General features: G+C 48.6%; 2 protein-coding genes and 1 long non-coding RNA gene across 3 annotated transcripts; 1 reads left to right on the top strand and 2 right to left on the bottom strand.

Moving 5' to 3' along the window:
- Positions 1-866: 866 nt before the first annotated feature.
- Positions 867-2632, bottom strand: LOC135814245 (uncharacterized). The gene is made up of 2 exons (XR_010553165.1): positions 2072-2632; positions 867-1394 (listed from the first exon to the last, which is right to left on the bottom strand). It is a non-coding gene; the product is annotated as an uncharacterized LOC135814245 (long non-coding RNA).
- A 1624-nt stretch (positions 2633-4256) lies between these two features.
- Positions 4257-23967, bottom strand: LOC135814224 (histidine--tRNA ligase-like). Its single transcript, XM_065327318.1, has 15 exons — positions 23655-23967; positions 20930-21016; positions 20472-20591; positions 19288-19383; positions 18296-18421; positions 17605-17712; positions 16986-17084; positions 16264-16357; positions 15498-15625; positions 14508-14580; positions 13845-14015; positions 13204-13271; positions 12015-12092; positions 5621-5899; positions 4257-4595 (listed from the first exon to the last, which is right to left on the bottom strand). Exons 1-15 carry the CDS (start codon positions 23901-23903, stop codon positions 4536-4538), a joined length of 1836 nt encoding a protein of 611 aa, XP_065183390.1. The 5' UTR covers positions 23904-23967; the 3' UTR covers positions 4257-4535.
- Positions 23968-24059: 92 nt separating this feature from the next.
- Positions 24060-26400, top strand: LOC135814233 (mitotic spindle assembly checkpoint protein MAD2B-like). The gene has a single exon (XM_065327329.1). The coding sequence runs from the start codon at positions 24465-24467 to the stop codon at positions 25158-25160; it is 696 nt and encodes a 231-aa protein (XP_065183401.1). The 5' UTR covers positions 24060-24464; the 3' UTR covers positions 25161-26400.
- Positions 26401-27658: the final 1258 nt, after the last annotated feature.

Here is a 27658-nt window from a genome sequence, read left to right as displayed (position 1 = left end):
GTGATAATTGTCGACGATGGAGAGAGAGGTTGATAGCCGCTGTCGCAGGGAAAGTGAAGCTGCTGGAAGTCACGACGGGGAGCTTGTTAGCATCACATGTGCATCCAGACTTCAAAGCACCTTGACGGAATCGGGGAGTACTGACTATTTGTCTCGCCCTCAAGTTTAGTGAATTTTATGACCAGAAAATTATTCGATCAGGATCCCTTCTACAAGATGTGTAGTACAGGTGATTTCTGAACTTGACGATATGGAGACCGACCAGTAGACCTACCAACAACGTGTACCTGCAGGAAATTCACCCAAGGCTATTGCTATCCTCTTCAGTGGCTGTTGCTTTTTAGTAAAAATATGTTCACTTCTCTCAACATACTCCTGCATGGCAACAAGAAGGTGCGCTATGGAATTCGATGCCACAATTTTCGCCCAGCTGTGGATGAAGCATGGTCAAGTCATGGCAGTACATATACTTGAAACAGATGGGAAATTGAAGTTCATTTGTGATGGGAAGTTTGACTGCCCCAGTGACCGAGTCAAGCATTGTCTTTTGCCGTGGCACAAATTGCTGAAGAATCCGAGATGGTCTTGGAACTATGCACATGGATACTACCAGAAATAATGGTGGCATGAACCATTGTGGAATGGGACAGCTCACGGAGAATACTGGAATAGCTCCAGTATCTCTAAGTGATTGTAAATCCTGTTCTGGCTGATAGCTTCGGCCTGCTGCGCCCGTCCATGTACAATGATGGGAACATGCATTTCTGTTTTCTACATATTTGCCGGCTACTGTACTGTGGTATTACAGTTGCAGGTCCCTTATATAAAAATATGTTCAACCCCCTCCCACATACCCACATTATAAATATGAACTAACAATTTCACTGTTGGATTCGCAGGCGGCTAGAGAGCAAAGAAACTTTGGAGCACTGTGGATACAACATTTATGGAAGGAAAAGTGGAATCATTTCTAACACATTGTTCAAATAATTATAGCACTGAATTGTTGAGATTGTGAGCACATTCCAATCAGCACTCTACATATTTTATAAGCGGTGGCAATCGTTAGGAATAGGTCGTGAGTTGTCAGAGTGCTCCAGTATATGAGAGAATGTTTTGTTTGTCTAATCGACGGCTCGTTTGAAGCCAGAGTTGTTCGAACTTGTTTCAGTCGACTTGATTCTAGATAGTAGTCGAAGGAGTACTATGAAGTACACACCACAAGTAGTCCGTAAGGTATCTCGTGAGAATTCCGTCGGTACACATCAGGTATCAGCTTGGAAAGATGGCTCCTCTCTGTTTCTTGAAAGCCTGTATAATTGGACTGTGGCTCCAGCGATTCCCTTCTCAGAGCAGATACCATACCCAATACCGTCAATGCATATTGGACAGACCTGTATGCACAACAGAAATAGTGGAGGGAAATCTCTAAGCTCATGAACACGTCAGTGAAGTTTGAACTGCCGTTGTTTGTGGCCATCAGTATAAACCTATCGACTATAAGAATAATGTGCAAACAAACTTCTATAACCACAGCTGGGGCCATGGAATTATAAACTTAGGGAACTGCCAATTCTGGTCTGAGTTGCATTCGAGGCCTGCAATTCATGATGGCTATCGTATGCTGCATTGACCAGAGATCATATTATTATAAAACTTCCATGCCACATTGAAACACGCACCACTTTCGAGTACTTTGGTATCCCCCACCAAATGGGCATTCGTTCTCGGGGTGGCAGGCGTCACTATTCGTTATGCCTGGATCAGATTTCATTGACCCCAACTGTCATGAAGAATCATTTTTACTTTGACTGGATTTCAGTACAAGTTGTAGAACTGCAGAATCAATTTCGTTGTATTTGGGCAACCATTTCACTACAAACGCTCTATTGGGAAAATAGAATTTTTTTAAAAAATACATGTCCAAATTCCACATCTACCCAAGTCGGAATACTTGATCACGTATTCAGTACTACACGGAATGTTTAGAAAACGCCAGGGAATAGGAATTTGCTAACGAGAACTCCAGGCCAGGGTACTAGCATACGAACAAAACAAGATAAAAACTCACCAGTGTACTTGTAGTAATTCATGTCGGTGTAATATTGACGATAAGCAACGAGGCACCCTCCGATTTGGTCAAGCTGCTTTGAAGTCTGGTTGTTCAGGTGATACAAACGGGCTCCCCGTCGTGACTTCCAGCAGCTTCACTTTCCCTGCGACAGCGGCTATCAGCCTCTCTCTCCATCGTCAACAATTATCACAGATTCAACATTCTACATTTATCAGCACTGCACTGGGTGAATATGTTTCGAGACGAATTTAGCGGATCAACAACGCTTCGCTGGAGATAAATTCTCCTCTGGAGGACCTTCAGGGTACCTGGAAGGGTATAGAAGACGGGATCGCTCACGACGTTGAGAGAACATAGAAAACAACCTCCTCTTCGATTGAAAATTGGCCAAAAAGTATGTGAAATGTATGTGCGCAGATGCATTTCCACTGGCAAGCTAATCCCTCATTACGTCATCAGCGCTCACTCGGCGAAATTCAAAAGTCGTCTTCCTGCTCGACTCGATCGCTTCTGGAGACTCGTTCTTGTTCGAGGGGTCTTCTCTTTCACCTACCTTCGTCTTGGCATCGAAAACTCGGCGTCGAAAATGAAGCCGGAGTGCCCCTTTAAATATCGAGACTAAATAGTTGGCTGAAGTCGCCTTCCGGGACGAAAGATGGACAAGGTCATGGTAAACTTGTCCCGGGGTAAATCTGGGTAACTTACAAGTAAAACAGACTAATGGTTGGGCTACAGGGTTAGCAAAAGTTGCTGCGGTGCTGTTGGCTGATGTTGGTGCGGTACACTGTGTGGCAAAATGCCGAGCAAGTAAGTCTGCTTTCTGGAGTGCTGTTGATGCTTGGATGCTTGGGTCGCTGGGGTTCCCTTTTTGTGGAGTTTGAATCAGTTTCCGTTGGGAGTATGCAGTTGCCAGGGGTATGGTTCATGTTCTGAGGTTAAATTGACTTCAAAACTGCCATGTTTCGGAGCTACCCTTTCACTAATGCAGATTTGTTGGTATTATGAAGGCATAGTTTGTGGAACACAAAGTAATGTTTGCACAGAATTATGACTCTATTTGCTAACGATCATAGTCGATTACTCGATCGTTAAGCTAAAGAGTAATAGATACGTGAAAATCCAAGATCGTTTCAGCCCTAGTAAAATACCATTTACAACTCCCTGGCCTGGAGGGTAGATATCACGGATATCTGCTCGCCAAGCGCTTCTCAGGGCCGAGAACACACACGCGTGCCCTGCTAAATGCATCGTGATTGGCTTCTACCATGGTGATTATCATTTATTAAATTTTTCTCTTGCTACAAGTACGAGTACAAGACCAACTAGGATCTGGGAATCACTTTCCGGCCCGCCCGGCCCGAGCATGTGTATGGAAAAATTCATTGATTTGTAAACAACAACAACGAACGACTCCAGCGGAAAGCCGCCAGAATATGTCTCCACCTTCCCCATTACACACACTTAGAACACTCCCACCTTTTGCATCGCATCAAATGGCCAACATTATTTTCACGCTTTAATAACATAATTATACTCTTCGCGCATTCTCTGCGCCACAATTATGCCCCTCCACATACTCTCGATGCATACTGCTAGCAACCTGCAACCTTCGTATAACTTACGTCGCTCTCGTACTTGGCACTTGCCAACTCTGCGGACTGACCGCTGTCTCCATTCTCCCCTGTACAAGGCCCTTCATTACTTTAATTGCTTGCCCACCCAGCTTCGCGAAATCCCTTCTCGTACTCCCTTCAAATCCCAGATATCCCGGCTGTTGCACAACTCTGTATGCTCGTGTAGCGACCACCCCTGCCCGTACACTTAAGTAGTCATTAACCCCTACGCCCTGCCCACCCAATTCTTCCTCACTCTTTCTCCTTTCTTACACTGTTATCTCTTATTGGCCACTGGCTATCGTGAGAATAAAGATTTGAAACAACAACAACAGCAGCACCACCAACAACAGCATAATTGTTGTGGAGGTGACATCCCTTTAGACTAAAAGAAGCTCAGAGCTTCACACACATACCTCACAATGCCCCCCCCCTCGTTTCCCAAATGTTTGCACTCCGCAAGACCGATAGTCGGACACATACACAGCCGCTCCCCGCGGACCGGAAAACAACCCGCCGCAACGGCACCTTCTTCCAGCCCAAACTAGACACACAATGTCACCACAGTATTCCACACGGCAATTCTCTTTCAACTACACAACATCGACCTACATGTGCTGCATGATGGTAAGAAAATGTTTCTAATATTTTATGAATCCTGCTGGCGTTTTTGGCACGGGCAATAAATATTCGCCTGCATGTATTTTGTTAGTCACGACCATAACCAGTGGAAAACGTGCCAAAAATTATAGAGAAATATTGACGGTATAGTGTGAGCGCCGTACTTCAGATTCCTCAACACTGGTGATGGTGGCGGTGGAGTTGGTGGGACATGTGTTGCACCATGTTCACAGCCTGGCCAGCTGTTTGCGCACTTCGTCCAGTAGGTCGCCACGCTTCACAGCAATCTGCACAGTGGGCACGGGTGGATAGGAGAAGACACAGCACATGCACATGTCCAGAATGGCTCGCATCCGCTATCAGGGGCGTCGGACGGTATTTTTAGTGTGGTACGGTCAGCCATCTGAAGAAGTACAATTTACTCGTGGGGGAGTGGTGGCTGAGCAGAACATTTTGGAAATTTAGACCCCAGATCAGTGTATTTTATTGATTCACGGGGTACCTGGGGCAAATAGTGGTGCGGTCAATACCATAGTAACCGTACCGTGTCCAACAGCCCTGGCTATAGTGGTGCTGCTGTACGAGTAGCTTGCCATGCACGTGAATAGTAGAATGCCGATTGTCCGAACGATCAATTATCCGAAATGCTCGCTTGCATTGAATTGAGGGGTAGAAAAATTAGTTTTTGCTGATTTTCCCTGCGCAGAGCACCATTCAAGCGATGCACAAAATGTATTACAACAGGTTGGAGTCAAAATGTATAACGATAGTGCCATTTTGAGGAGCTGGAGTGCGCCTAGTTCCTCTTCTACTGCCTAAGAGAAAGACAAATGAAAACATGTGGTATTAAATATGCAGGTTTTAAGATAGATGTGTGACTGCTCCCTTATCCGAACAATCTTCTCATTCGAATCCCCTGGAGACAGCCCGCGCCCCGAGGGGTGCGGATAATCGACACTCTACTGTATAGAAAAAACCCACAACCCTGGAAAACTAATTCATTACACGCACGTATGCACGCACACACACACACACACACATACACACGCTGCCAGTTAAGGCAACCCTGTCCACGATGCCAGTGACAAGCAATGCACGACCTTCAGACCAGTGGTTCAGGGCCTTCACCAAGAGTCCATGATTGCAGCTCATGTAACTGTTTCACCTCAGGTTCTGCCCGCAGCAGAGTACACGTTAACTTCACACAACAAAGCATACATTCAGTGCTGAACTGCACACTGCCAAAGGCATGTACACTCTTGGATGGGTGAGGTGCGGGGGTCACACCCACCGGGTCTCATTCAACACATACCTGCTCGCGCGTGTCGACCACTCTGAGCGACACCTCGTCGTTTTCCAGCTCCCGTGAGCCGATGATCAGAGCCAGCGGAATGCCTTCGGCCTCGCAGTACTGCATCTGGTCGAGCATCCTCGGGTTCTTCCTATAGGCCAGCTCGGCCTTGATGCCGGCGTCCCAGAGCGTGCAGCAGAGCTTGGTGCGCTCGCCGGTCATGTTCTTCTCGGCCGACGCCACGTACACCTCGGTCTCGCGCTTGCGGATGATGTAGCGCTCGCCCTTCGCCTTGGCCTCCTGCAGCAAAATGAAAAAATAATAAAATATCAGTGTGATTGCTCTGGTAGACCACTGCCCCATGTAGTGAACAGTTGCTCTGTGACGTCATAAATATCCAACTGGAACTTCACAGCATGGAAAAATAAAACCACATCACTACAGTTGCCTTTTTTTAGTGAAGCGAGACTACGCATATGTGACAGGAAAAAATGAATCATTCCCAAAATATCCACCAACACGTAATGGGAGGGCGGGTGGGACACTGTTATATCTCGCTCTCAGCTCCTAGCACAACTCCCACTTCCCGTCACAAGTCACAATGTACCATTGCTAGCGAAAGGGGAAATTGCGCATCGGAGCTTCAAGCTTCGATATAACAGTGTATACTTCAAAGCGCACAAGACACATAAAACACACGTCGGAGAAACATATTCATTCCCACGTATGGATAACAATAGAGTCACGGAACAGGCACCTAAGTGTCCTGATAGCAGCAGGTCCGGCTATAGCCTAAACCCCGGAGCTGAGAACGGCTGCACAGTAAGTGGCTGCTGATGCCAGCCCCCCCCCCCCCGGAATGACCCTAAGAGGGACGGCTACGTGCTGTCCGCCGTACGCCACGATGCGGAGCACGAAACCTACGCCAACACATGTTGTACCGAGCAGAGCTCCGGTACTAGAAAAGGTGCGAAACACACTTGCTAGAGAGGCAAAGCCCAGTCTTGAGAGCCGATACGGCGAGCAGCATCCGCCAGTCCAGACCTCCTCTGGCACTAACATCCACACTGCCAGGAACGTCCCAGCTATGCTGCGTAGCTGGTGTCCGGTCCTTGACCGTCCTGTTGCTCTGACGGGAGAAGCATCCGGCTTCGGTTAGCATAGCCACGACTGGCTCGGCTATATCGAGTCTGGTTGTACGGGCTGGTGTAAGGCTCGTACCGGGAGCCACCGCCGTACCTGCTGACCCCAGTACCTCGAAAAAAACTGGCGTTCACCCGCTGCCGCCCCTCCAGAGCCAGACTTGCTGTCGCTCGACTGCGGAGGAGCTCGAGCGTCCTTGTATTGTTTTACAACCAAGCCCAGCGCCTCCTGAGACTCTGCCTTGGACTGGATGCACTCAAATAGTTCTGGGCCGAATAGGGCCGTGCCCGCTTTATCAAATGGCTCTTCCGCCATGGGTACCAGGCTCTTATCAAGGTGTTCTAGGAACTCCTGGCGCCTCAGCACCGAGAGGTTACTGTTGGCATTGCCCAGCAGAGACAAGCCAGCCGGCGCCATGCCCAATACAGCTTGCAGGTCCAGACCTGCACCAGCGTCCTGCGCTGCCTTGGCCTCCATCATCAGGGCAGAGAGAGGACCCAAACAATCCAATACGCTGCTCTGTAGGGAGTACAACGTGTCGTCCCGCGACCTCTTGAATGACTGCCTTACACCAGGTAAATTCAGGACCTCATGGTCTAGCTTAGGTGTGTCCACCTCTGGTCGGGAAAACTGCTCTACTAGGTCCCTGTGCTCCTTGCCCTTCAAGGGCTTCCTGAAGCGAGTCTGAAGGAACTGTTTTATATCTGAGGACACCGGAGCATGCTCCGGGTCGTCCGTGCTCACGTCCACACACGAGGGTACCTGCCCACTCGTGGTGTCGTTCAAATCAGCATCACTCGAGCAGGCCTGCCCACTCGAGGAGCTTGGTGGAAGCAATACACTTCCACCTGACAAACCAGACTTGGGCATGCCCAAGGAACTGGCGATCTCCCGTGGTTGAGTGCCTGCACCCAACCTGGAAAGTATTGGCTCCGATCCATTCCTCTTTTCCAGAGTTCGAGTTCTATCGTGAGTTGTGCTTTCGGTGTTTTTTTCTTCAAAACATCCTGAAGATGTCTTTTTCTTGGTGGTACTCGGGTGTGTTATGACGAAGTCTTGCAAGCGTTGCAAACGCCTGCCTCGTTTCCTGCGAACGCGAAGAGGCTTCTCTTGGTGGTACTCGGGTGTGTTATGACGAAGTCTTGCAAGCGTTGCAAACGCCTGCCTCGTTTCCTGCGGACACGAAGAGGTGTAAAGCAATAAAACGCTTTGCAGTCAACTTCGTCTTGGATCGTGGGGTCCTTTTTCGCCAAACTGATGAAGGCCTACGACAACGGATCACAGACGACGGCCAACAAAAGGAGATATTGCATGCATGCCACTCGCATGATATGTCTGGTCACTTTGGCCGTGATAAGACAAGGAGGAAGGTCTGTGAGAGGTACTATTGGAGAGGCGGAAAGCAATAAAACGCTTTGCAGTCAACTTCGTCTTGGATCGTGGGGTCCTTTTTCGCCAAACTGATGAAGGCCTACGACAATGGATCACAGACGACGGCCAACAAAAGGAGATCTTGCATGCATGCCACTCGCATGATATGTCTGGTCACCTTGGCCGTGATAAGACAAGGAGGAAGGTCTGTGAGAGGTACTATTGGAGAGGCGGAAAGCAATAAACCGCTTTGCAGTCAACTTCGTCTTGGATCGTGGGGTCCTTTTTCGCCAAACTGATGAAGGCCTACGACGATGGATCACAGACGACGGCCAACAAAAGGAGATCTTGCATGCATGCCACTCGCATGATATGTCTGGTCACCTTGGTCGTGATAAGACAAGGAGGAAGGTCTGTGAGAGGTACTATTGGAGAGGCGGGAAGCAATAAAACGCTTTGCAGTCAACTTCGTCTTGGATCGTGGGGTCCTTTTTCGCCAAACTGATGAAGGCCTACGACAATGGATCACAGACGACGGCCAACAAAAGGAGATCTTGCATGCATGCCACTCGCATGATACGTCTGGTCACCTTGGCCGTGATAAGACGAGGAGGAAGGTCTGTGAGAGGTACTATTGGAGAGGCGTAAAGCAATAAAACGCTTTGCAGTCAACTTCGTCTTGGATCGTGGGGTCCTTTTTCGCCAAACTGATGAAGGCCTACGACAATGGATCACAGACGACGGCCAACAAAAGGAGATCTTTCATGCATGCCACTCGCATGATACGTCTGGTCACCTTGGCCGTGATAAGACGAGGAGGAAGGTCTGTGAGAGGTACTATTGGAGAGGCGCAAAGCAATACAACACTTTGCAGTCAACTTTGTCTTGGATCGTGGGGTCCTTTTTCGCCAAACTGATGAAGGCCTACGACAATGGATCACAGACGACGGCCAACAAAAGGAGATCTTGCATGCATGCCACTCGCATGATATGTCTGGTCACCTTGGCCGTGATAAGACGAGGAGGAAGGTCTGTGAGAGGTACTATTGGAGAGGCGTAAAGCAATAAAACGCTTTGCAGTCAACTTCGTCTTGGATCGTGGGGTCCTTTTTCGCCAAACTGATGAAGGCCTACGACAATGGATCACAGACGACGGCCAACAAAAGGAGATCTTTCATGCATGCCACTCGCATGATACGTCTGGTCACCTTGGCCGTGATAAGACGAGGAGGAAGGTCTGTGAGAGGTACTATTGGAGAGGCGCAAAGCAATACAACACTTTGCAGTCAACTTTGTCTTGGATCGTGGGGTCCTTTTTCGCCAAACTGATGAAGGCCTACGACAATGGATCACAGACGACGGCCAACAAAAGGAGATCTTGCATGCATGCCACTCGCATGATATGTCTGGTCACCTTGGCCGTGATAAGACGAGGAGGAAGGTCTGTGAGAGGTACTATTGGAGAGGCGTAAAGCAATAAAACGCTTTGCAGTCAACTTCGTCTTGGATCGTGGGGTCCTTTTTCGCCAAACTGATGAAGGCCTACGACAATGGATCACAGACGACGGCCAACAAAAGGAGATCTTGCATGCATGCCACTTGCATGATATGTCTGGTCACCTTGGCCGTGATAAGACGAGGAGGAAGGTCTGTGAGAGAAACTATTGGAGCGGTATTGGCTCAGATGTGGACAATTATGTCCGTGAGTGTCTCGTCTGCCAAAAATTGGACAGGACATTGAAGAAGACGTCCATTCTTCGACCCATTCCAGTTGAACCTGAAGTGTGATCTCGCATCGGTGTGGATCTTATTGGTCCACTCCAAGAGACCTCGAGAGGCAACAAGTATATCATCTCGGTGACTGATGCCTTCTCCAAGTGGCCGGAAGCTGGTGCTCTTCCAGATAAGACAGCCCGTGGCGGTGCGGAGTTTTTGTACCGCCTCTTTTGCCGCCATGGCTGCTGCAAGGTGCAGCTGAGTGATCGGGGTTCAGAGTTTGTGAACTCTACACGCTCGGTCACCTACATCAGCTGTGTGGCGTGGAACGCAGGCTAACTAGTGCCTACCACCCACAGACCAATGGCCAGACTGAGAGGTTCAGTCGACCACCCCACGGTGCAAGCAAAAGCGGTCGTTAAAACCAGGTGGTCTTTAGAACTGTACGGAGTTAGACCAAGCTTTCCGCCTGCAATGCCAGACGGCAATAGGAAATGATCATGGCGAGCGGTCACAGCAGAACCAAGAGTACGCCCATTGCGCACGCCAAAATAAGGAATACTGTAAAGCGATAAACTTTCGCGGCGCACACATTTCGCATTTTCATGAATTGGGCTGATTCACGAGGAGAAGCTTTCGCGATTGTACCTTTTCAGCTGGACCTTACTGCATACGATCAATGTATAGAGCAGTTTGCGGTGATTTATATTCGCGAATGTGTGATGGTCGCTGAAATAGCGAAAATTAATCTCTAAACGACGTCAAATCCGCCTTATATACGGGGGCTAGCCGAGTGGCAAGATGCCCATTTATGGCTTAAGTGCGTATAAAAGTTATTTTAAAAGAGATCCCATATACTGTAAAACATGTAATTTTAGGTGGATTAAAATTTCGGTGTCAGGGACCTGCCAGGTTTCAGGTGTAATTTAGAATTAGGTGACCAGCATTCCCTGCACATACAGTGCATATACTCTGGTGCCTTTTAGGTGCAATCTAAATTTAGGTGCTTGTTTTCTCTGCCGAAATCACCGAAATTAAAGTTACACCGAAAATATCGTGTTTTACAGTAGATGGCTTGATAGAAAATAAAAAATGACCAAGGAACTACAAGTTACACTATGTCCACTAACACCACCAGTTACTAAACAACCAGCTCATGCGATCACATTGCACGACACTGACCGACGGTACTGACGTTCTACAACTAACTGGCTAACAGCTCTAACACACCTTGGATGCGCACCAACGAAAAACCAATACTTGGCTCTCCATCCGAGTCCATATAGATTACTAGAAGAACTTTTGAGTGGCAAACGTACCATGTAAGTGTATTGCATATTTTATTTTTTTATTTTTTTACTGAATACCACAGTACCATCAGATGCTGCACAGCGGCAGGTGGCATATATCCTTTAAGTTCTAACGTTATAGGAAGTGTGAGTTACGAAGTCTGAAGAAAATGTTGAACGGTCTCTGCTGGGATGACGACTACGCCATAGCTCAGTGGTTAGAGCATCGCTAGCTACAAGCGAGGGTCCCTGGTTCGAGTCCTGGTGGTGACAGTCAATTTTTTCTTCAGACTTTTCCCGTTTGTGTCTTCCCCTCAAACTAGTAAAATCTAACGTTATAGCGTACACAGTCACTAGAATTGCATACCTGTCATGGGACAACACCTATAGTGAATAAGACCACACAACCCCGACTATAGCCCCGGGCTCCTGATGATTGACTTTCAGCATGAAACTCGTGAGTAGAGACATTTGTAAAATCACTTTTTTGTTCCACCATATTTTCGTTTGCTTAGTCTCTTGCTCTGTTCTTAAACTTCACCTAGGGTTCCCAGTAAAAAGGCAGTAGCCTGCTGGGACTCCCCTAGTAAAATTTTAAAAACTACTACTAACTACTAGGTTGTACACAATCATGTACTGTATAAGCAGAAATATTCGTCTGGAATTTAATTTCGTCTTTTTCGTCCAAGGAGCTTTTGGACTAAATTAAATGTAGGACGAATATCGATTTGTCCAGCGTTTCTATACACTCTTATGATCTATGGACGGAATTGTCAACCGGAAGAACTCCTTATCTTTGGAGTTGGACGAAATTATTGACCGACGAAATGTTCTGCCTCTACAGTATAACAAGTCCTGTAGAGTGATAATAACAGAGTGCGGCTGATGCTGCTAACCTGCAGCTTGGCATGCTCCTTGGCTTCCAAGATAGAGAAGACGCGCTCAATGCCGATACTGACACCGACGCAGGGGACCTGCAGACGTGCATAGACACACATGCACACGCACACACACACACACATGCACACGCACACACACACACACACACACACACACACACACACACACACACACACACACACACACACACATGCACACAAATACACGCATACGCACCACCACCAACGCCACATAGTACTCAGCCTCAATATTTACTGGTTTCTCTACAAGAGAAACATGTCTAATATCTACTTCTGTTTGCGGTGTTGTCCTCAATTGTTGACTTCTTTGCATGTGCTATGTTGGATCCAATTCATTTTCTTACTTTAAAGATTCATTTGTACTACCCATCATTCGTTTGAGGTATACTTGCTCGCATAAGAAGCTTTAGGCCATCATTTTTTATATCTATGTTTCGCGTCAGTTCAACTTCCAAAATCATATGCAAGAGGCGGAAAAAATAAAAAGTTGCAAAAAAAAAAAAAAGGCTCATCAGAGGTATAATTATATGCACTGTACATAGCACAATAGCTCGTGCATGGTGTACATTCGAAAGAAAAATCGTACATCGAAGCATAACATCTGGGTTATCAGCATGAGTAAATATTCACTTTGGACAGAGGAGGCAACCGTTGGTGCCTATGCTTCGCTGGAATATTGTACTCAGACTTCAGCAGCGTTGCAAAGAGCTCCGGAACGACGCATCTTCTCAGCTTAGGCGATCAATGCGGTCTGGCGTAAGCTCATAGAATATTTCTCCCAGATGCCGAACAAACGATTTACCTACGCTGGCCTGCTAGAGGCCATTTCTGAATCCCAGCTTCGCCGTATGCAACTTGTCCACACTGATGACTCGCACGATCGTACACTCACTGTGCATGTTCGATTTTTTATTTTTTTCCGAAAAAAATCAAAACGTATGCGTGCGGACGACGCGAAACATAGCTATACAAAATGATGGCCTTAGTTAAACAGGAAAGAAATTCCTGGGAGAGGACTTATGAGTTAGGAACAACGGTGTGTGCGTGTGTGTGCGCGCGCGCGTGTGTGTGTGTGTGCATGTGTGTGTGCATGCGTGTGTGTGTGTATGGGGGGGGGGGGGGTGTAGTGCTCAGCACCAGAATGCTACCCAGACCAGAGGCATACCTGAGAGCCAGAATACAGTCCAACAAGGTTGTCGTAGCGACCACCACCGGAAATGGAGCCCACACCAACTGCAACAACAACAACATGAGAAATCATACATCAAGTACACAACCAGTCACATACAGCACGAGCGAACAGCGCAGCAAGTGCTAACAATCAACAACGTCCTCGGCTACACCAAGTACAGCCATTGTTTCCAAATGTCCTATATCCCTGATGAAGCCCTCCTGGGTGAATATTTGGAAACAATCCTTGTACCGTAGCTGAGGACTTGGGGAGTTGCGAGTTGGAGGTGTAGTGAAAATATGACAAGGCGACAATGGAGCTTCCAAGTTCTGAAAACATCCTATCTTGGCGGGAATTGTTTAAAACATTTCAGGCTTTACAACAAGATAAGATTAGCCGCTCCCCATGGCACATAGCTCCACCGGTGTGGCTACTTGCACTAACACTACAGTACACTGCTGCTATGTGGGGCGCCGAAGAACGGAGCGACCAAGAACACAAAGGTCGGGACTTTACCCAGCACAGCATACCGATATATACAAGGTGACTCGACCGTCCATAGACAAAATAAGAACGGCGTAGGCTACGACTCTGACTCCCCAGTTCTTCGGCACCCAACAGTACACTGTACTCACCTGGCATGCCTTCTTCGCTAGCATCCTCGCTTGCAGCTGGTGCAGCTGTTGCGTCGGCAGCTGGTGTGGCCGCTGCGTCAGCAGCTGGCGCAGCTGCTGCTGTTGCTGCATCGGCACTGGGGCCAACCCCGGCGTCCAGCTCTGGAACATCTGTCAGAAGAGCCTGCTCGCCTATCCACAGCACACACAGCATACACACGCATGCACACACAAGCACACACACATACACACACATTATGAAACAGCTAGTTGAATAGTAGGCCGGGCGAGGCCCATGCTCCGACAGCCACAAGAAAGCATGTGCAGTGTTGTATGCTCCCGACTGATAGCGTAAAACATAGTCTTTACTCTCCAAGAGCCCCAACAGTGGGTGTGGTGAGTAGTGCAAATACATTCAGCTGCTGGCTCTGCGTCTGGGTCTACCACAGAATGCGGCAACACACAACGTGGGAGGAAGACATTCTGCCGCTGGCACACACACACACACACACACACACACACATACACACGGTCTACTTTTCTCCACGGTGAGGACGTTGGGACAATGACGAAAACAGCTCTCCTCCACCAGCAAGACAGAACAGCACACAAGGCCACCCCTGAATCAACCAGTACATACATCAAGGATCTTGTGAGTTTGAGCGCGTGTTTCGGATTCCTTACCGACTAGAATGCACTCGTAGATGAGGCCGGTGTAGTAATCGAGACCACGCGCTAAGCTCATGTCGAACGAAATCTGCACACGTACACAGAGATTCGCAGGGTTAGTAGGCAAAATATATGTAGGACTCAGTAGCCCAGCAATCCTCTATATATGGTCATTGCTCTATATAAGGCCTAATTGTTCAGAGACCACTATACATGGTCACTATGTATGTGGTCAGTTGCAATAACATATATACACATAGTTTCAGGGGATTTCCAGGGTCGTTTCAAGGGGTTTCCGCGGTGCATTCTCCGAGAACGAGCGACCGTTCTCTGAGAAAACAGCACGGGCATGATTGTGCATGGAATGACGAAAGCGGAGAAAAAGGACAAGACCTGCAGCCTGACCACCTGATGCATACAATACGCAATGCAATGTAGTCGTCACATTGATGAGTACCGTATTTCAGGAGCATGAGCTGCAATTAAAACATTTGTAATTCCTCCCCCCCCCCCCCCCAGTCAGTGTGGCTTACTAGTATACTATGATGGGCTAATGACTAGTGATACACAGGGTAGATGTCTGTATTGAGGCATTTACGGATTCTCCGTTTCAGAGATCTCCGCGCTCCGACGTGTGGAAGCACTTCGCTCCCAATGCCGCCAAGGACCAGGCGACGTGTAATTAATTTGTGAAATGTAAATGGTGTGCAAAAATTGGGTATGTGGTACTGACATTATATGCGCATGTGTGCTTATAGAGTACTCGATACTCGACTCGATAGTGACAGCACTCGCTCGATAGCTTATAGAGTACTCGTTTCAGCACTAAACGTTACCGCAGTTGAATCTATATATTTTTAAATTATATTTCCCTGGCTCTGCAGCTGAGTCCATTCCCTGCAGAGCCCCTGCATCAAAATGATGTTTACGGCCTACGCGGGTGCGGTCAACACAGAAATCTCGCTGCAGTGGTTGCTGCTGCTGTTGCTGCCGCTGCACACTCACTCTGTGCATGATTCCAAAGTCCTTGATGTAGCCAAAGAGCAGCTCCATGTCCTGTAGGCCTTGGCGAGCCGACTTGTTCTTGGAGAGTTTCTCGTCGCTCTTTAGCCTGGCCAGGAGGTCGTCACCACCTGCAGCAGAGAATAACCAGCAGTGCCTTAGTCAAGGAGAGATTTTGCTTATACAGGTCTACCCTGGTTAGTACGACATCGGTTGCAAGACAAAACCTCATTAGTAGACAAGGATTCGAAATCCCCTGACGCCTGAAACGCGTACATTCACATCGGATAGTAGATAATACCCCCCCCCCCCCCCCCGGGTTATCCACTATCGAGGGTAGACTTGTAATGACGTAACCACTTTGCACGGAGCCCTCGCATACGGGACTTGCCAGTTCATCTGATTAGCAGCTTATCGGATAGCAGACTGATGCTTTGCTGCCGTCATCTCTCTCTCTCTCTTCTTCATCTACTACTGTATCCAGGGCTTGCTTGGCTCGTGAACAGTGGAACGGGGACTCGGTATAAACAATATTAGTGATTGAAGACTCTGCTGCAGCTCTCGACAGGCATGCATATGCAGAACATGGCAGGTTTACCGTTGCTAGACAATAGCCTAGCCTATCACATTGCAATGCACCTGCTGTCAGAGTGAAGAAAAACAAAATGCTGAGCTATCACTTCAGATAAAACAAAGGGCACAGGCCGGCCAGGGTCTTCAGGAGGGCCTGGGCGAGGAGGAAAGGAATGAGAAGAGACGGTGTCCATACCTTTTAACTGTACATATTCGCCGATACGATCTGCTACCTCGGGCGCTAGGCCCTTCTCCTCGATCATCTCCTTGCGAACCTCTTCCCAAGGAGCCTACCCGACATATAGAGAAGAATGACATATGCAGAGGCAGAGTCGAGTGTTCAACAACAACGATAGAACTCCAGTGGAACCCTTGTAAGACATACCCCCCCCCCCCCCCCCCCCATGGGCAGCAGAAAAGTGTTCGTAGCGGCATCCGAGGTACTTCTTATCCTAACCAACTTCAGTGCAGATGATCAATACACCTCTACCCCGGACAATACCTGTACTAAGCAAGGGTGTCAGCGGTACTATGTGAGTTCCACAGTACACCCTTACGGCAAGTTTAACTACTTCACACATACTGTACTGCAAGTCCACTGCAGTAGGCTCAACCATGTGCATGCACACAGCAGCAAAGCACAAATACACACACAAACACACACACACAAGCATACACACACAAAATACACATACACACATGTGCACAAACACCCCCCTCCCCCCCCCCCCCCCCCCCCCCACACACACACACACATACAGATACATGTGCACACAGACACCGACACAGACACACAGACACACTGGCACACACACGCACGCACGCACACACACACACACACACACACACACATTCACACACACACACACACATTCACACACACACACACACACACACACACACACACACACGTCATACCTTATCCAGCTTGTCGATACAAGAGCAGGTACCGCGGATTTTCTTCTTCTGCACACCACACACCTCCAACATGCCATCAAGAACCTTTCTGTGATTAATCTAGACCAACAACACCAGGAAAGATCAAAAAACATTGTACATATGACATCATATCGTAGTTGGTTACAGTGTTCAAGTGAGATGATGGAAAAGTGAGGATGTTGGCCCAAGAGTGCAATTGTGGTGGTGGCGGTGGTGGTGGTGTGTGCGAGCGTGCATACGTTGATAGTTGTTCAAAGAGTTGGCTGATTTAAAACTTTCATAGAGCAAGTCAAGATTGCACCCTGGGACAATGAACCTGCAGACCTGATTGACAAGAACTCATACCGGTCTTGACAGACCACAATGTCATGTACTATGTTCTCAGCAGCAATGCTTCCTGCAGGGAATCATTATCGGCAAACACACAACACGCTTTGAACACACGTGTGTGTGTGTGTGTGTGTGTGTGTGTGTGTGTGTGTGTGTGTGTGTGTGTGTGTGTGTGTGTGAGTGAGAGAGAGAGAGAGAGAGAGAGAGAGAGAGAGGGAGAGAGAGAGAGAGAGAGAAAGAGAGAGGCTGTTGTCTCAGGCGAGCATACCTTGATGACAAAATCGCCGAGATCCAGGCCACCGATGATTTCATACACGACGCGCAGTACTTCTGTGTCGGGGATCATGGGATCGTAGTCGCCGGCAATGTCAAAATCCTGTTTCAAGCACACACACACACACACACACACACACACACCTCAGACATGCCCATCGCGGAAGCGATGATAGCGAACAGCTATGTTAGACATAGCAACTTGTGCTGGGATTACACAATTCAAAAGCTTGCAAGGCTGATGAGTTGACCGTCACTATTTTTAGCCTGGTATCCACCACACAGCTGTTTGAAGTGACTTTTTCTGGCCAGTGAATCCCTATTTTTCATTTTTCCATTTTTTTCTACACACACACCACACCACATACTCCGGCATACACTGGCTGTTGGTAACCACCCAGGAGAATGAAAGAAAAGTCAGGAAGAGTCCGAGAAAGAGAAGAAAGATGTGTGCGACCATAATCGTCGGGAATTGAACCCGCAACCTCTCGATTGGAAATCGACTGCACATACCACTGCACCATATGGGACACACACACACACACACACACGCACACACACACGCACACACACGCACACACACACACACACGCACACACACACACACACACACACGCACACACACACACACACACACACACACAGAGTCAGAGAGCAAAGCCAGTGAGTGTAGTACATATACTCACACACTGGTAGAACTCGCGATAGCGGCCCTTGGTCATGCGCGGCTGGTCACGGCGATACACCTTGGCAATCTGGTAGCGCTTGATCTTGGTGCCGGAGGTCAGGGCGACGTAGCGTGCGAACGGGACCTGGACAGGTTGCTCTGGTGAAGGAAACCAACAGATACTCGTAGTAGGCTTCTGTTGTGTGTTTGTACAAATATCAGCATTCCTCCATTCGTGTGCATTTGCCGGATAGATTGAGCATGAACACACAAGGTGAAGAGTAGGTGTGCAACAACTATTGCTGTCTGGATGGAAGAGACTAGATATTTAAAGTTCCTGTGGGGCAAGCAGAATCTACAGCAGGCAAGCAGTGTGAGTATCACACTTACTCCACTCTAAGCAGTGTGAGTATCACACTTACTCCACTCTAAGCAGTGTGAGTATCACACTTTCTCCACTCTAAGCAGTGTGAGTATCACACTTTCTCCACTCTAAGCAGTGTGAGATAGAATCTCCCCCTGCAGGCATTCAGTCTCGCTTCGGCATTGTGAACAGTGCTCCTGGCCCGACCAGCAGATTGTGATAACCCGGTAGTACCCGCACCCCGTGCCACGACCAGCGCCAAACACACACTCTCACACACGCGCGCGCGCGCACGCACACGCATGGCCGCGGCGAAGGAAGCAGGAACAGCCGGGACACCACGCTGGCACAAGCACAGTCGCTTTAACCTCGGCCTTTTTGTCATCCTCATGCCATGCTGCTGGGGGAGAAGGGGGGGGGGGGGGGGGGGGAGAGAGAGAGACCAATAGAGAGAGACCAATAGAGAGAGAGAGAGAGGGAGAGAGAGCGAGAGAGAGAGAGAGAGAGAGAGAGAGAGAGAGAGAGAGAGAGAGAGAGAGAGAGAGAGAGAGAGAGAGAGAGAGAGACAGCAGGAGGAAGAGAAAGAGAGCAACGCGAGAGATCATAAGTGCTGAAGCAAAGTGCAGAAGGCATGCACTGGAGGATACTGTCAAGTCGTAGCGTAGAGAGCACAGCTCGCCACCTTGGTCGGCTAAGTCGTAGATCAGCTTGGAGTCTTCTCCATACTTGCCACACAGGATATCCTGCCATGGACAAGAACAAGAAAGCAACAGAATAAACGTACAGTTCAGCATTGAGTACACACGAACAACCCACACAAGGGCAATTCTTCTGTGCATTGACCATGTGCACAATAGTAAATAACTCAATATGATGCAATCCGTACACACTTTTCCTGCATGAAAACGGCGTACTGTAGAGGAAGAAAATTTCGTCGGTCAATAATTTCGTCCAACTCCAAAGGAAGGGAGTTCGTCCGGTTGAAAATTTCGTCCATGGATCATAAGTGTGTATTGAAAAGCTGGACAAATCGACATTAGTCCGGCATTTAATTTAGTCCAAAAGCTCCTCGGACGAAAAAGACGAAATTAAATTCCAGACGAATATTTCTGCTTATACAGGACTTTGCTGACCTCAAAGCGGGGATTGAAATGTCAAGCGGCTTTACTTCTACTTGTTCGGAGACTACGAGTTTCAGACCGGCAGTACAACCATGTCCGCATTTCCACTGCACAAAGAAAGCAGTGGACTTATCCAGGAACGAGCAGGACGAGAACAACAGAACTCCCCAATCTCTACAGTCACTGGGAGAGGACTTCACAAGGCTTGTCAGCTGTAGGCGGCAAAATCCGCAACGCAATGCACTACAGCAGTCTTATCCGGTCACCTATCTCTGCGCACACACGCCTCCATTCCTTCGGACATCTGAGCCGTCGCTCGGTGAAATCCGACCCAAAGTGCAAAACTGGCGCCTGGTACTAGTACCAGTTCTGATTACATCATTGCATTTGTACATGTGTACGTCCAGCCGCATTCGCGCCACTTCCAAGGCATCAAGGGCCGTGCAAATTGAGGGCGCCAAATGTGCACTCTGGGTGGGATTTCACCAAGCGCACCTGTACTTGAATTCATGAAACGGGCAGGTAAACCAGATACCGACACATTACAACTGCCATGTTATTAGTTGGATACGTGTGAACTGCCGTGACGGGGAGATCCATGATTCGAAACTTAATTTCGGAAACAGGTCATCTTTCGCACAGAATTTTCCAAAGTTTCACAAAATTTCAAAATTCAAAATCTCTCCATCCATATGTTCCTGAGTACTTACCCGGAGTTCAAATGTCGGCGTGTCAATCGTAACTGCACCGTGAGCTTTGAACACGCTCTCGATTTTTCCAAACACCTTCTGCCGGATTGCCATCTGAACTGGGCCATAGTCACGCGTGCCCTATGCAACAGCAAAAAAAATGTGTCCATTTCAACAATGCCAAGAAAGACTGCAACATTCTTGCCAAGGTACTCAAGGTTTCTACTTTGTGTCATCATTGAGCTGGTAAAGCCCAGACCCCTGAACAGCTCACACTTTAGCAACATGTTTGCACAGACATAGACACACATGGACACGCACATCGATACACACATACGTACACACACATGTGTGCGGACACACACACACGTATACATACACGTATACACACACACGCAGAGGTTTGAAATCAAAACACAGCCACATGCACTTCCGTCTGTCAACAACACATATATCCGAAAAGGTTATGATCTGGTTACCTTGGCTGTTTTCACAACAAATTGTGACTTTTCTCTCTCCACTTGCTCCTTCTGAAGATACTTGATTTTCTTCGATAGTGCTGCAATCTGTAATAATCGGCAAACAATCACTTGTTGATAAGCACCAGGGACAAAGAGAAAATGCGTCGCTCGCGTGGAAGAAAAAAAGCACCACCGCCTGTTGGCGCTGCGGCGTTAAATAAAGTTCAGCAACCTGGCCACAGCCACCAGGAGTTGAGCTACGGACGTTCGCCTCTGGCAAGCGTAAGCAGTATGCTGAACCCAGTGAGCGTTGGCATTGTTGCAATCAACGCTAAGCTCTTACTCGTGTGGACATTGAAATTCGTTGAGAAGTCAAGTGGCCACGGGCGCTGGAGTTGCAGCCGGCCGTGAGCACTGCCGGTCAATTTTCTGGAGTGCGTACGTGGACTACATTGCGTGAACGCGCTAAGGCAGTAAGGGCGCCGGCCCCGGTCATTCCACTGGATTTCAATGTCCACAGCAGTACTTTGCCGTCGTAGCCGCTCTTCCTGCGATGCTACACAGGCCGGCGGGAAGCAGACCCTGCTGTAACCACGGTAACCATGGTGACTCACATGCTAGTGTGCGGGAGCCAACAGTGCAACTTTCTACTCTTGAAATGGCACGAAGTCCTCGTATTGAACCGGGGAACTAAATCAAAGAAAAAGAGACATGACCAAATTATTAGCTCCCCTGTTGCAGCAGATAGAGCATGTACATGTACCGGTATCTGCATTTATCTGCCCAAGAAAATAGGGAGGTTTCGCTCTACGTAATTACGTATGAAAATCCGTATGTCGTACGCGCCGGGGAGCGAGGGCAACTTTCATACGTAAATCTCTCTACGGATTTCCGTAGGAAAGCTCTTTCCTACGTTGGGTCCTCCGTAGGACTTTTTGAAATATTTTTTTCGCATTTTCCGCATTTGTCCATGGCAACATTCAAGCCGCGCGAAACACAAGGTACACACACCGTACACCACGTGCAAAATATCATGGAAAACGCGGTTTCGGTTCATGGTGCATGGGGTGGGCGCATGCAGCCAACGCGTCTCCAAAGCAACAACGCATGTTGAGCAGTGGTGGAGAAATCACGTAGAGCGAAACCCAACAGCTCTGATTTTTACGTATGAAAGTTCCGTGCAGTTCATACGTTATTTTCATACGTAATTCCGTAGAGCGAAACCTCCCTAATAAAAGGGACTTGTCGTGCAAGAGTGCCATTGTCCTTTGCTGTCACTCGTAGGCCATTAGCTAGAACTGTAGCTAGGCGCCTTTCTCTTATACGTGGCCATCGTAAGTTTCTGAGCCGCTTCTCTACCTAGTCTTCTTCCGAGTCTCTTCGCTTAGCATTTTTCTTTCTCTTTTGCTTCCATATATTCCCAGTTCTGCGAGTGAAAACACCACACTCTTCCTATCGGTTACGTGTTACGGTCTCTATACGTGATGGAATATTGACACGGCTATATGCGTACTGGATGAACCGTAAAGTTCTGTAAGTAAGCCCCGGGCGAATACAGAACAAGGGTCTGAAAACTGGGCTATACTTGGGCATGGGCGTTATTTCAGGGCTGGGTCTATACAAGGTGCATATTGCATCGCTTGCGTTTTCATAAGCATGCATAACATTTTGCACGCATACGCATACACAGGGACAGCATCACCCTGGGTGGTTTTCGGGCATGGGCGTTATTTCGAGTGGGCGTAAACACGGACCTTTACGGTATGGCTGCTGCAGTCAGATGTTTGCACTGCCGTGTGTGTGTGTGTGTGTGTGTGTGTGTGTGTGTGTGTGTGTGTGTGTGTGTGTGTGTGTGCACAGCTTGGATTCACTGACCACTAACAAAGAAATGTAATCAGCAACATCACTGTACCGTATTTCCCCGATAAGCCACACTCGATCATAAATCGCGTCCCGTTTCCGGTTTAAGCCATATTGTTTATAAATAGATTTACGCAAGTAGGATGTCACACCCGATTGTAAGTCGCACCCTCTTCCTTGCCCGGCACGTTAAGTGTAATAGGAGTGACTTACATCCGGGGAAGTACGGTAAACCCCAACACAATGGTGGACGGCACAAGAAGGCGCTATGCCCCGTTCCGTAACACGGTTTCTGGTGCTCTTGCGCAATGACTTGTACAATCCGGGGCCAATGAGATCTGCCCACCGTCCAGAGTAGGCGCCCGGGCAGGACACGACTTGTGCCAGAGAACAAGACAGTGCTGGTGCCGGTACTACAGCATGTAGACTGCAGCTCCATGCTTGGGCCGGAATGCGGTCCTGTCCCCTATGCTGGGGGGGGGGGGGGGGCGGAATGCAGTCCTGTCCCCTATGCTGGGGGGAGGGGGGGGGGGGGGCGAAATGCAGTCCTGTCCCCTATGCTGGGGGGAGGGGGTTACATGTATACCCGCCCCAACTGCGCTACCGCCGTGTATTGATGTGGCATTATAGGACGTCGAGTTGATTTTCCACAACGAATCAAAATTTGGCAATGACTTGAGCTTGCAACCACTGGCACTGGATTGTAATGTTGCAAGAAAAAGTCAAGGATTTCGGCCTTTCCAGTGAAGCAAAAATGTCCACAAACATAAAAGTTTGTTGGTAAAAAAATTCAGAATTATTTTCTATTGTTTTCCAACCTCGACAGAAACAAAAAATTGTCTAAACAGATTATAAGAAAAGGGACCCGGTGCTCAGATATTACCTGCTCTTTGGGAGTATCTGGATCACTCTTCAACCGAGCGATCTCTGCCTTTGCTGCCTCAAGCTCTGCCCCAATCGCGGCTCCAGCCTTCTTTGCTTCCGCCATTCTGTGTTCGGACTGACTCTCAGCGTGGAAGCGTTTTCTCGCTGCACCTAAATTGTAGTGCACTAATGAGCGAGCACTAATGTCCGCGGGAAGGCGATGAAAAGCCACGAAGTTCTTACCAGCTTGGAATACTGTCCTTATCATTTCAAATTACATGCACTAAAATGAGAGAACATTTCTATATCTTCATTGGTCGCAAATGATGCAACAAGCCAGAAAATGTGCACGATTTTTCTGTCTTCTTTTGGGATGAAGATGAAGACGCTAGACAGTTCGGGATATTATGTGTGCGTTTTTGAAAACCGACTGGTAGATCTACATGGTACATACTTGTCCAGTCGCGTCGATGCATGGAAGCTGCAACCTTTTGCTTTCTGGTTTTATAGTCATCTACTGCAGAGCTGTAGGAGAAGTCGGACATAAGATCAAGACGGCAAAAGCGACAACTGCTGGCTGAGCTTTTTGGCGTTGCTGCTGGAAAAGATGGAGTCTTATACAAGGACCGCGCTAAGAACGCTCGAAAACGTCCAGCTAAGTTTCTGACACTCATACTTTTTGTTAATTCAAGCACAACGTGAAGTAGTTTGGTCTTGATGAACATCCACCCTGATACACAAGCTTGGCATTTTGCACTCCTCTCAACATTATTCAGGCAAAGAGACAGCAGCCTTAGTCAGAAGATTTGTGTGTTCCATTTGCCCGGCCATGTCAAAGAAATCCAAACCCCTTGTTGGAGCCGACATCGTGTGCGAGTTTCTGGAAGTGGCCTGGCACCAGATCCTGTTCCTGCGCGACGTGTACCCGGCGTCTGTGTTCGGGCGCAGACGCATGTACGGCACCTCCGTGCGCATGTGCCTTCACCCCGACGTGAATCAGTACATCGCGCAGAGCCTGGAGGCCATACGCGGCTGCTTGGTGCGCGGCGACGTCGAGACGATCGTGCTGGTGGTGCGCAACCAGGCCGGACTCGTTGTCGAGCAGTACGTATTCGAGGCGGCCGTGCCTGAGCGGCGCGATCCAGACGAGTTTGAAGACCGCTACCTGCTGGAGGTGGAGGCGTCGCTGCGGGCTGCACTGCTCCGACTGACGACCTGTGCTGGTGGATTGGGCAGCTTGCACGGGGATGGCGTGACGTTTGCAGTGCTGGTGAAGACCCGGCGTGATGCCGCCGAGAGGCTGGCAGTGCAGTCGGCAGCGCAGGTGCAGCCCATGCACTGGTTGGAGGCGAACTGTAGCAGCGGCGGCGGTGGCGATGGCGATGGTGGCAGTGAGACGATAGCAGCGCCCAACGACCTGCATCCCATCAACTCGTTCTCGTCGGAGCACGTCAAGCTGCAGGTGTTCGTTCAGACGTTGTCCAAGTCGCCGACGACACCACGCAAGCCGAGCCTCGACTGGTGAGCGACATCATCATTGGCTCGTTTGACTATCCAGCACTATTCAAGTTGGCTCTTATCTGCTTGAGGTGTTTCATTGCTTACAACAATGACGCTTACGGTATCAAACCTTCTCCAGCGACACATCTACACGGACTTCGAGCAGGCGGCGGTAGCAATCCCTATGGTTACTGGTCATGCAGTAGACTGTTGCCACGGTGACACATGTGCCGCTGCAGACCGAGAGCCGTGCTCACTCAGCTACTACCGGTGCCGAAGTATTATCCTGGATGCATGCTCGTATTTGTGCTGTGCTTGCTGATAGCTTTCGGGCCATAGGAACCTGGAGAAATGCGGAGCTTCGCGGTGCCACGTTGAAGGTTCACGCCGGTATTAGTGCACACAGGCACGGTCACGAAATCAGAGTGAATCCTACCCCGGCTAGGATCCTCGCTTTGCTGGTGTGAACTGTGAAGTTCTTCTCCGGCTTGTGTCTTTTACTCCGGTGACGTCATCAAAATCACCCAGAAGGTATGCACGGCTTTGGCCCGCAAACTGCTCTCCGAGCTCCGGTGGGCTATTGCCATGGCCTCTGGTTTTCTGATGGGAAAACGAGGGTGGGAAATACTGCAGCCAACTGTCAGTCTCATTGGTGTGATGAGCAGCCTTCATTTGAAGGTTTGGAGTCTGTGCGCAGCTTGAATTATGACTATGCAGCTGCGCTGGTATTTTCCTGAGGAATTGAGACTCTACCGGGGTGACTGGCTGGAGTATCGTCACTGCCGAATGTCCCTACTGAGTTGGAGCATTGCTTGAACTGAAAGTCCCATCATGTCTCAGTGATTGAAATTGTATGCTACATGTACATTTACAGTCATGTACATGACTTTAATATACTAGGGTAGGGTATCAGTACAGTGTTACGCACTCAATAGTGGAGTCAAGACTACATGTAACTGTGTACATTGTACTCCACGTAGCTGACTTACTTTCATCCAGGGAGTACTAGAACTGGGTTTTCGTACTGCCTTTCAAGTGTTTTCGTGGCCTGGCTTCTCAGTACACAGATATTGCAGACTAGAATGATGGCCACGATAGTTTGCTGCTGATTTCGCCTTTATAATAGCATGTTTAATTTCATGTACGCTGTATGTCTTTTTTTAACACGGTCATATTCTCAGTGGCACCGTTCTGAATTCTGCTTTAGATGGCCTTGCCCGCCCCTGGGTATTGACTATTGAGCACTGTTTGAGCAGTAGAAGTCACCGACTGCCTGTATTGTGGCATACAGCTGCTGGGGACTAGGGCAGTAGCGGTACGCGGCTAGCCAACATCACCCTGATCTCGAATCCCGAAGGATTTTGCTCTGCGTGGCCAAGTACAGTGTACCCACATGTCGTAATGTATGCAGGCCCGCCTCGCAACTTTTCGGCCACCAACACATGTTTCCTACTGTGGAGGCCAGGCGTACCAGCCATACCATACACAAACTGTATGAACGGCCATGATACTACCGGACCAATCAAAAACTGCTTCCGGCGGCGGTCCTGGTATGTATTCGAGGAATGAAGAAACTACGGTGACACTTCAATTCAGTACGGTGTACAGTCGTCCCTCTCTAATCCGGCACTTTATAATCCAGCACCCTCGATAAACCAGCACAATTTTCAGTAGCCAAAATGTCCTCTTCATGCACACTGCAGCAGTAAATCAGATTTGTTAATCCAGCACCCTCCCTAATCCAGCAGATTTTCGTGGCACAAATGGTGCCGGATTATAGAGGGACCACTGTATTACATTTCCGAAGGCGGTCGTTACATAAAACCTGTACCAGTACTTTTTAGTCGGGGTACTCCTCCATATCGGATCGCCGAAGAGCTAGGGGTCAGCCTCCTAGCCTAGGCCGTTCTTATTCCCATGTACTACAGTCTATGCACATTAAAATTTTGACTGGTTACCGCGTATACATATTGGTATGCCGTGCTGGGTGAACTAAGTTACTTGTTCTTTAGACTTTTGTTCTAGCCTTGCCTGTCTTTGGCGCCCGACAGTACTGTAGTATCATACTAGTATGTTTACATCCTGGGTAATACTAGTACAGTTACATGAGACTTCTCTAAGCTGGTGCTTGTGTTTCGCAACACACTTGTAAGTTGTATCCAGTGAAAGATCTCTCAACAAGCTAGAGGCTAGTAGAGCATGGTGTGCATGGTACGTAGACCTATGGGTAGTATGGGGGCAGATGCACAGGTCTCCACAGGCCAGAGGTTCCAGTTGAGCCAAAACTGTGGTTTCCGGTAGCACAATTGCGAAATTTAGGGGGTTACGCAGAACCCCCGGAACGGTTCAACTTGTGTGACCCCACCCCTGGATCCGCCCCTGCACACAGTACAGCGGTACTGCATCAGCGAAACGCGGTGTTGGAAGACGCACAGGGGCGGGGATATGGCGTGAGAGCATCAGAAACAGACAGGCAGAGGCGGAGACAGAGGAAACCTCTCTCAGAACACTGAACTGAGAGGA

Source organism: Sycon ciliatum, chromosome 1 (assembly GCF_964019385.1).
Source record: "Sycon ciliatum chromosome 1, ocSycCili1.1, whole genome shotgun sequence".
In the NCBI taxonomy this organism is placed as follows: Eukaryota; Metazoa; Porifera; class Calcarea; order Leucosolenida; family Sycettidae; genus Sycon; species Sycon ciliatum.
The sequence above is the reverse complement of the archived record's forward strand: the minus strand, read 5'-3'. Positions and strand labels throughout refer to the sequence as shown.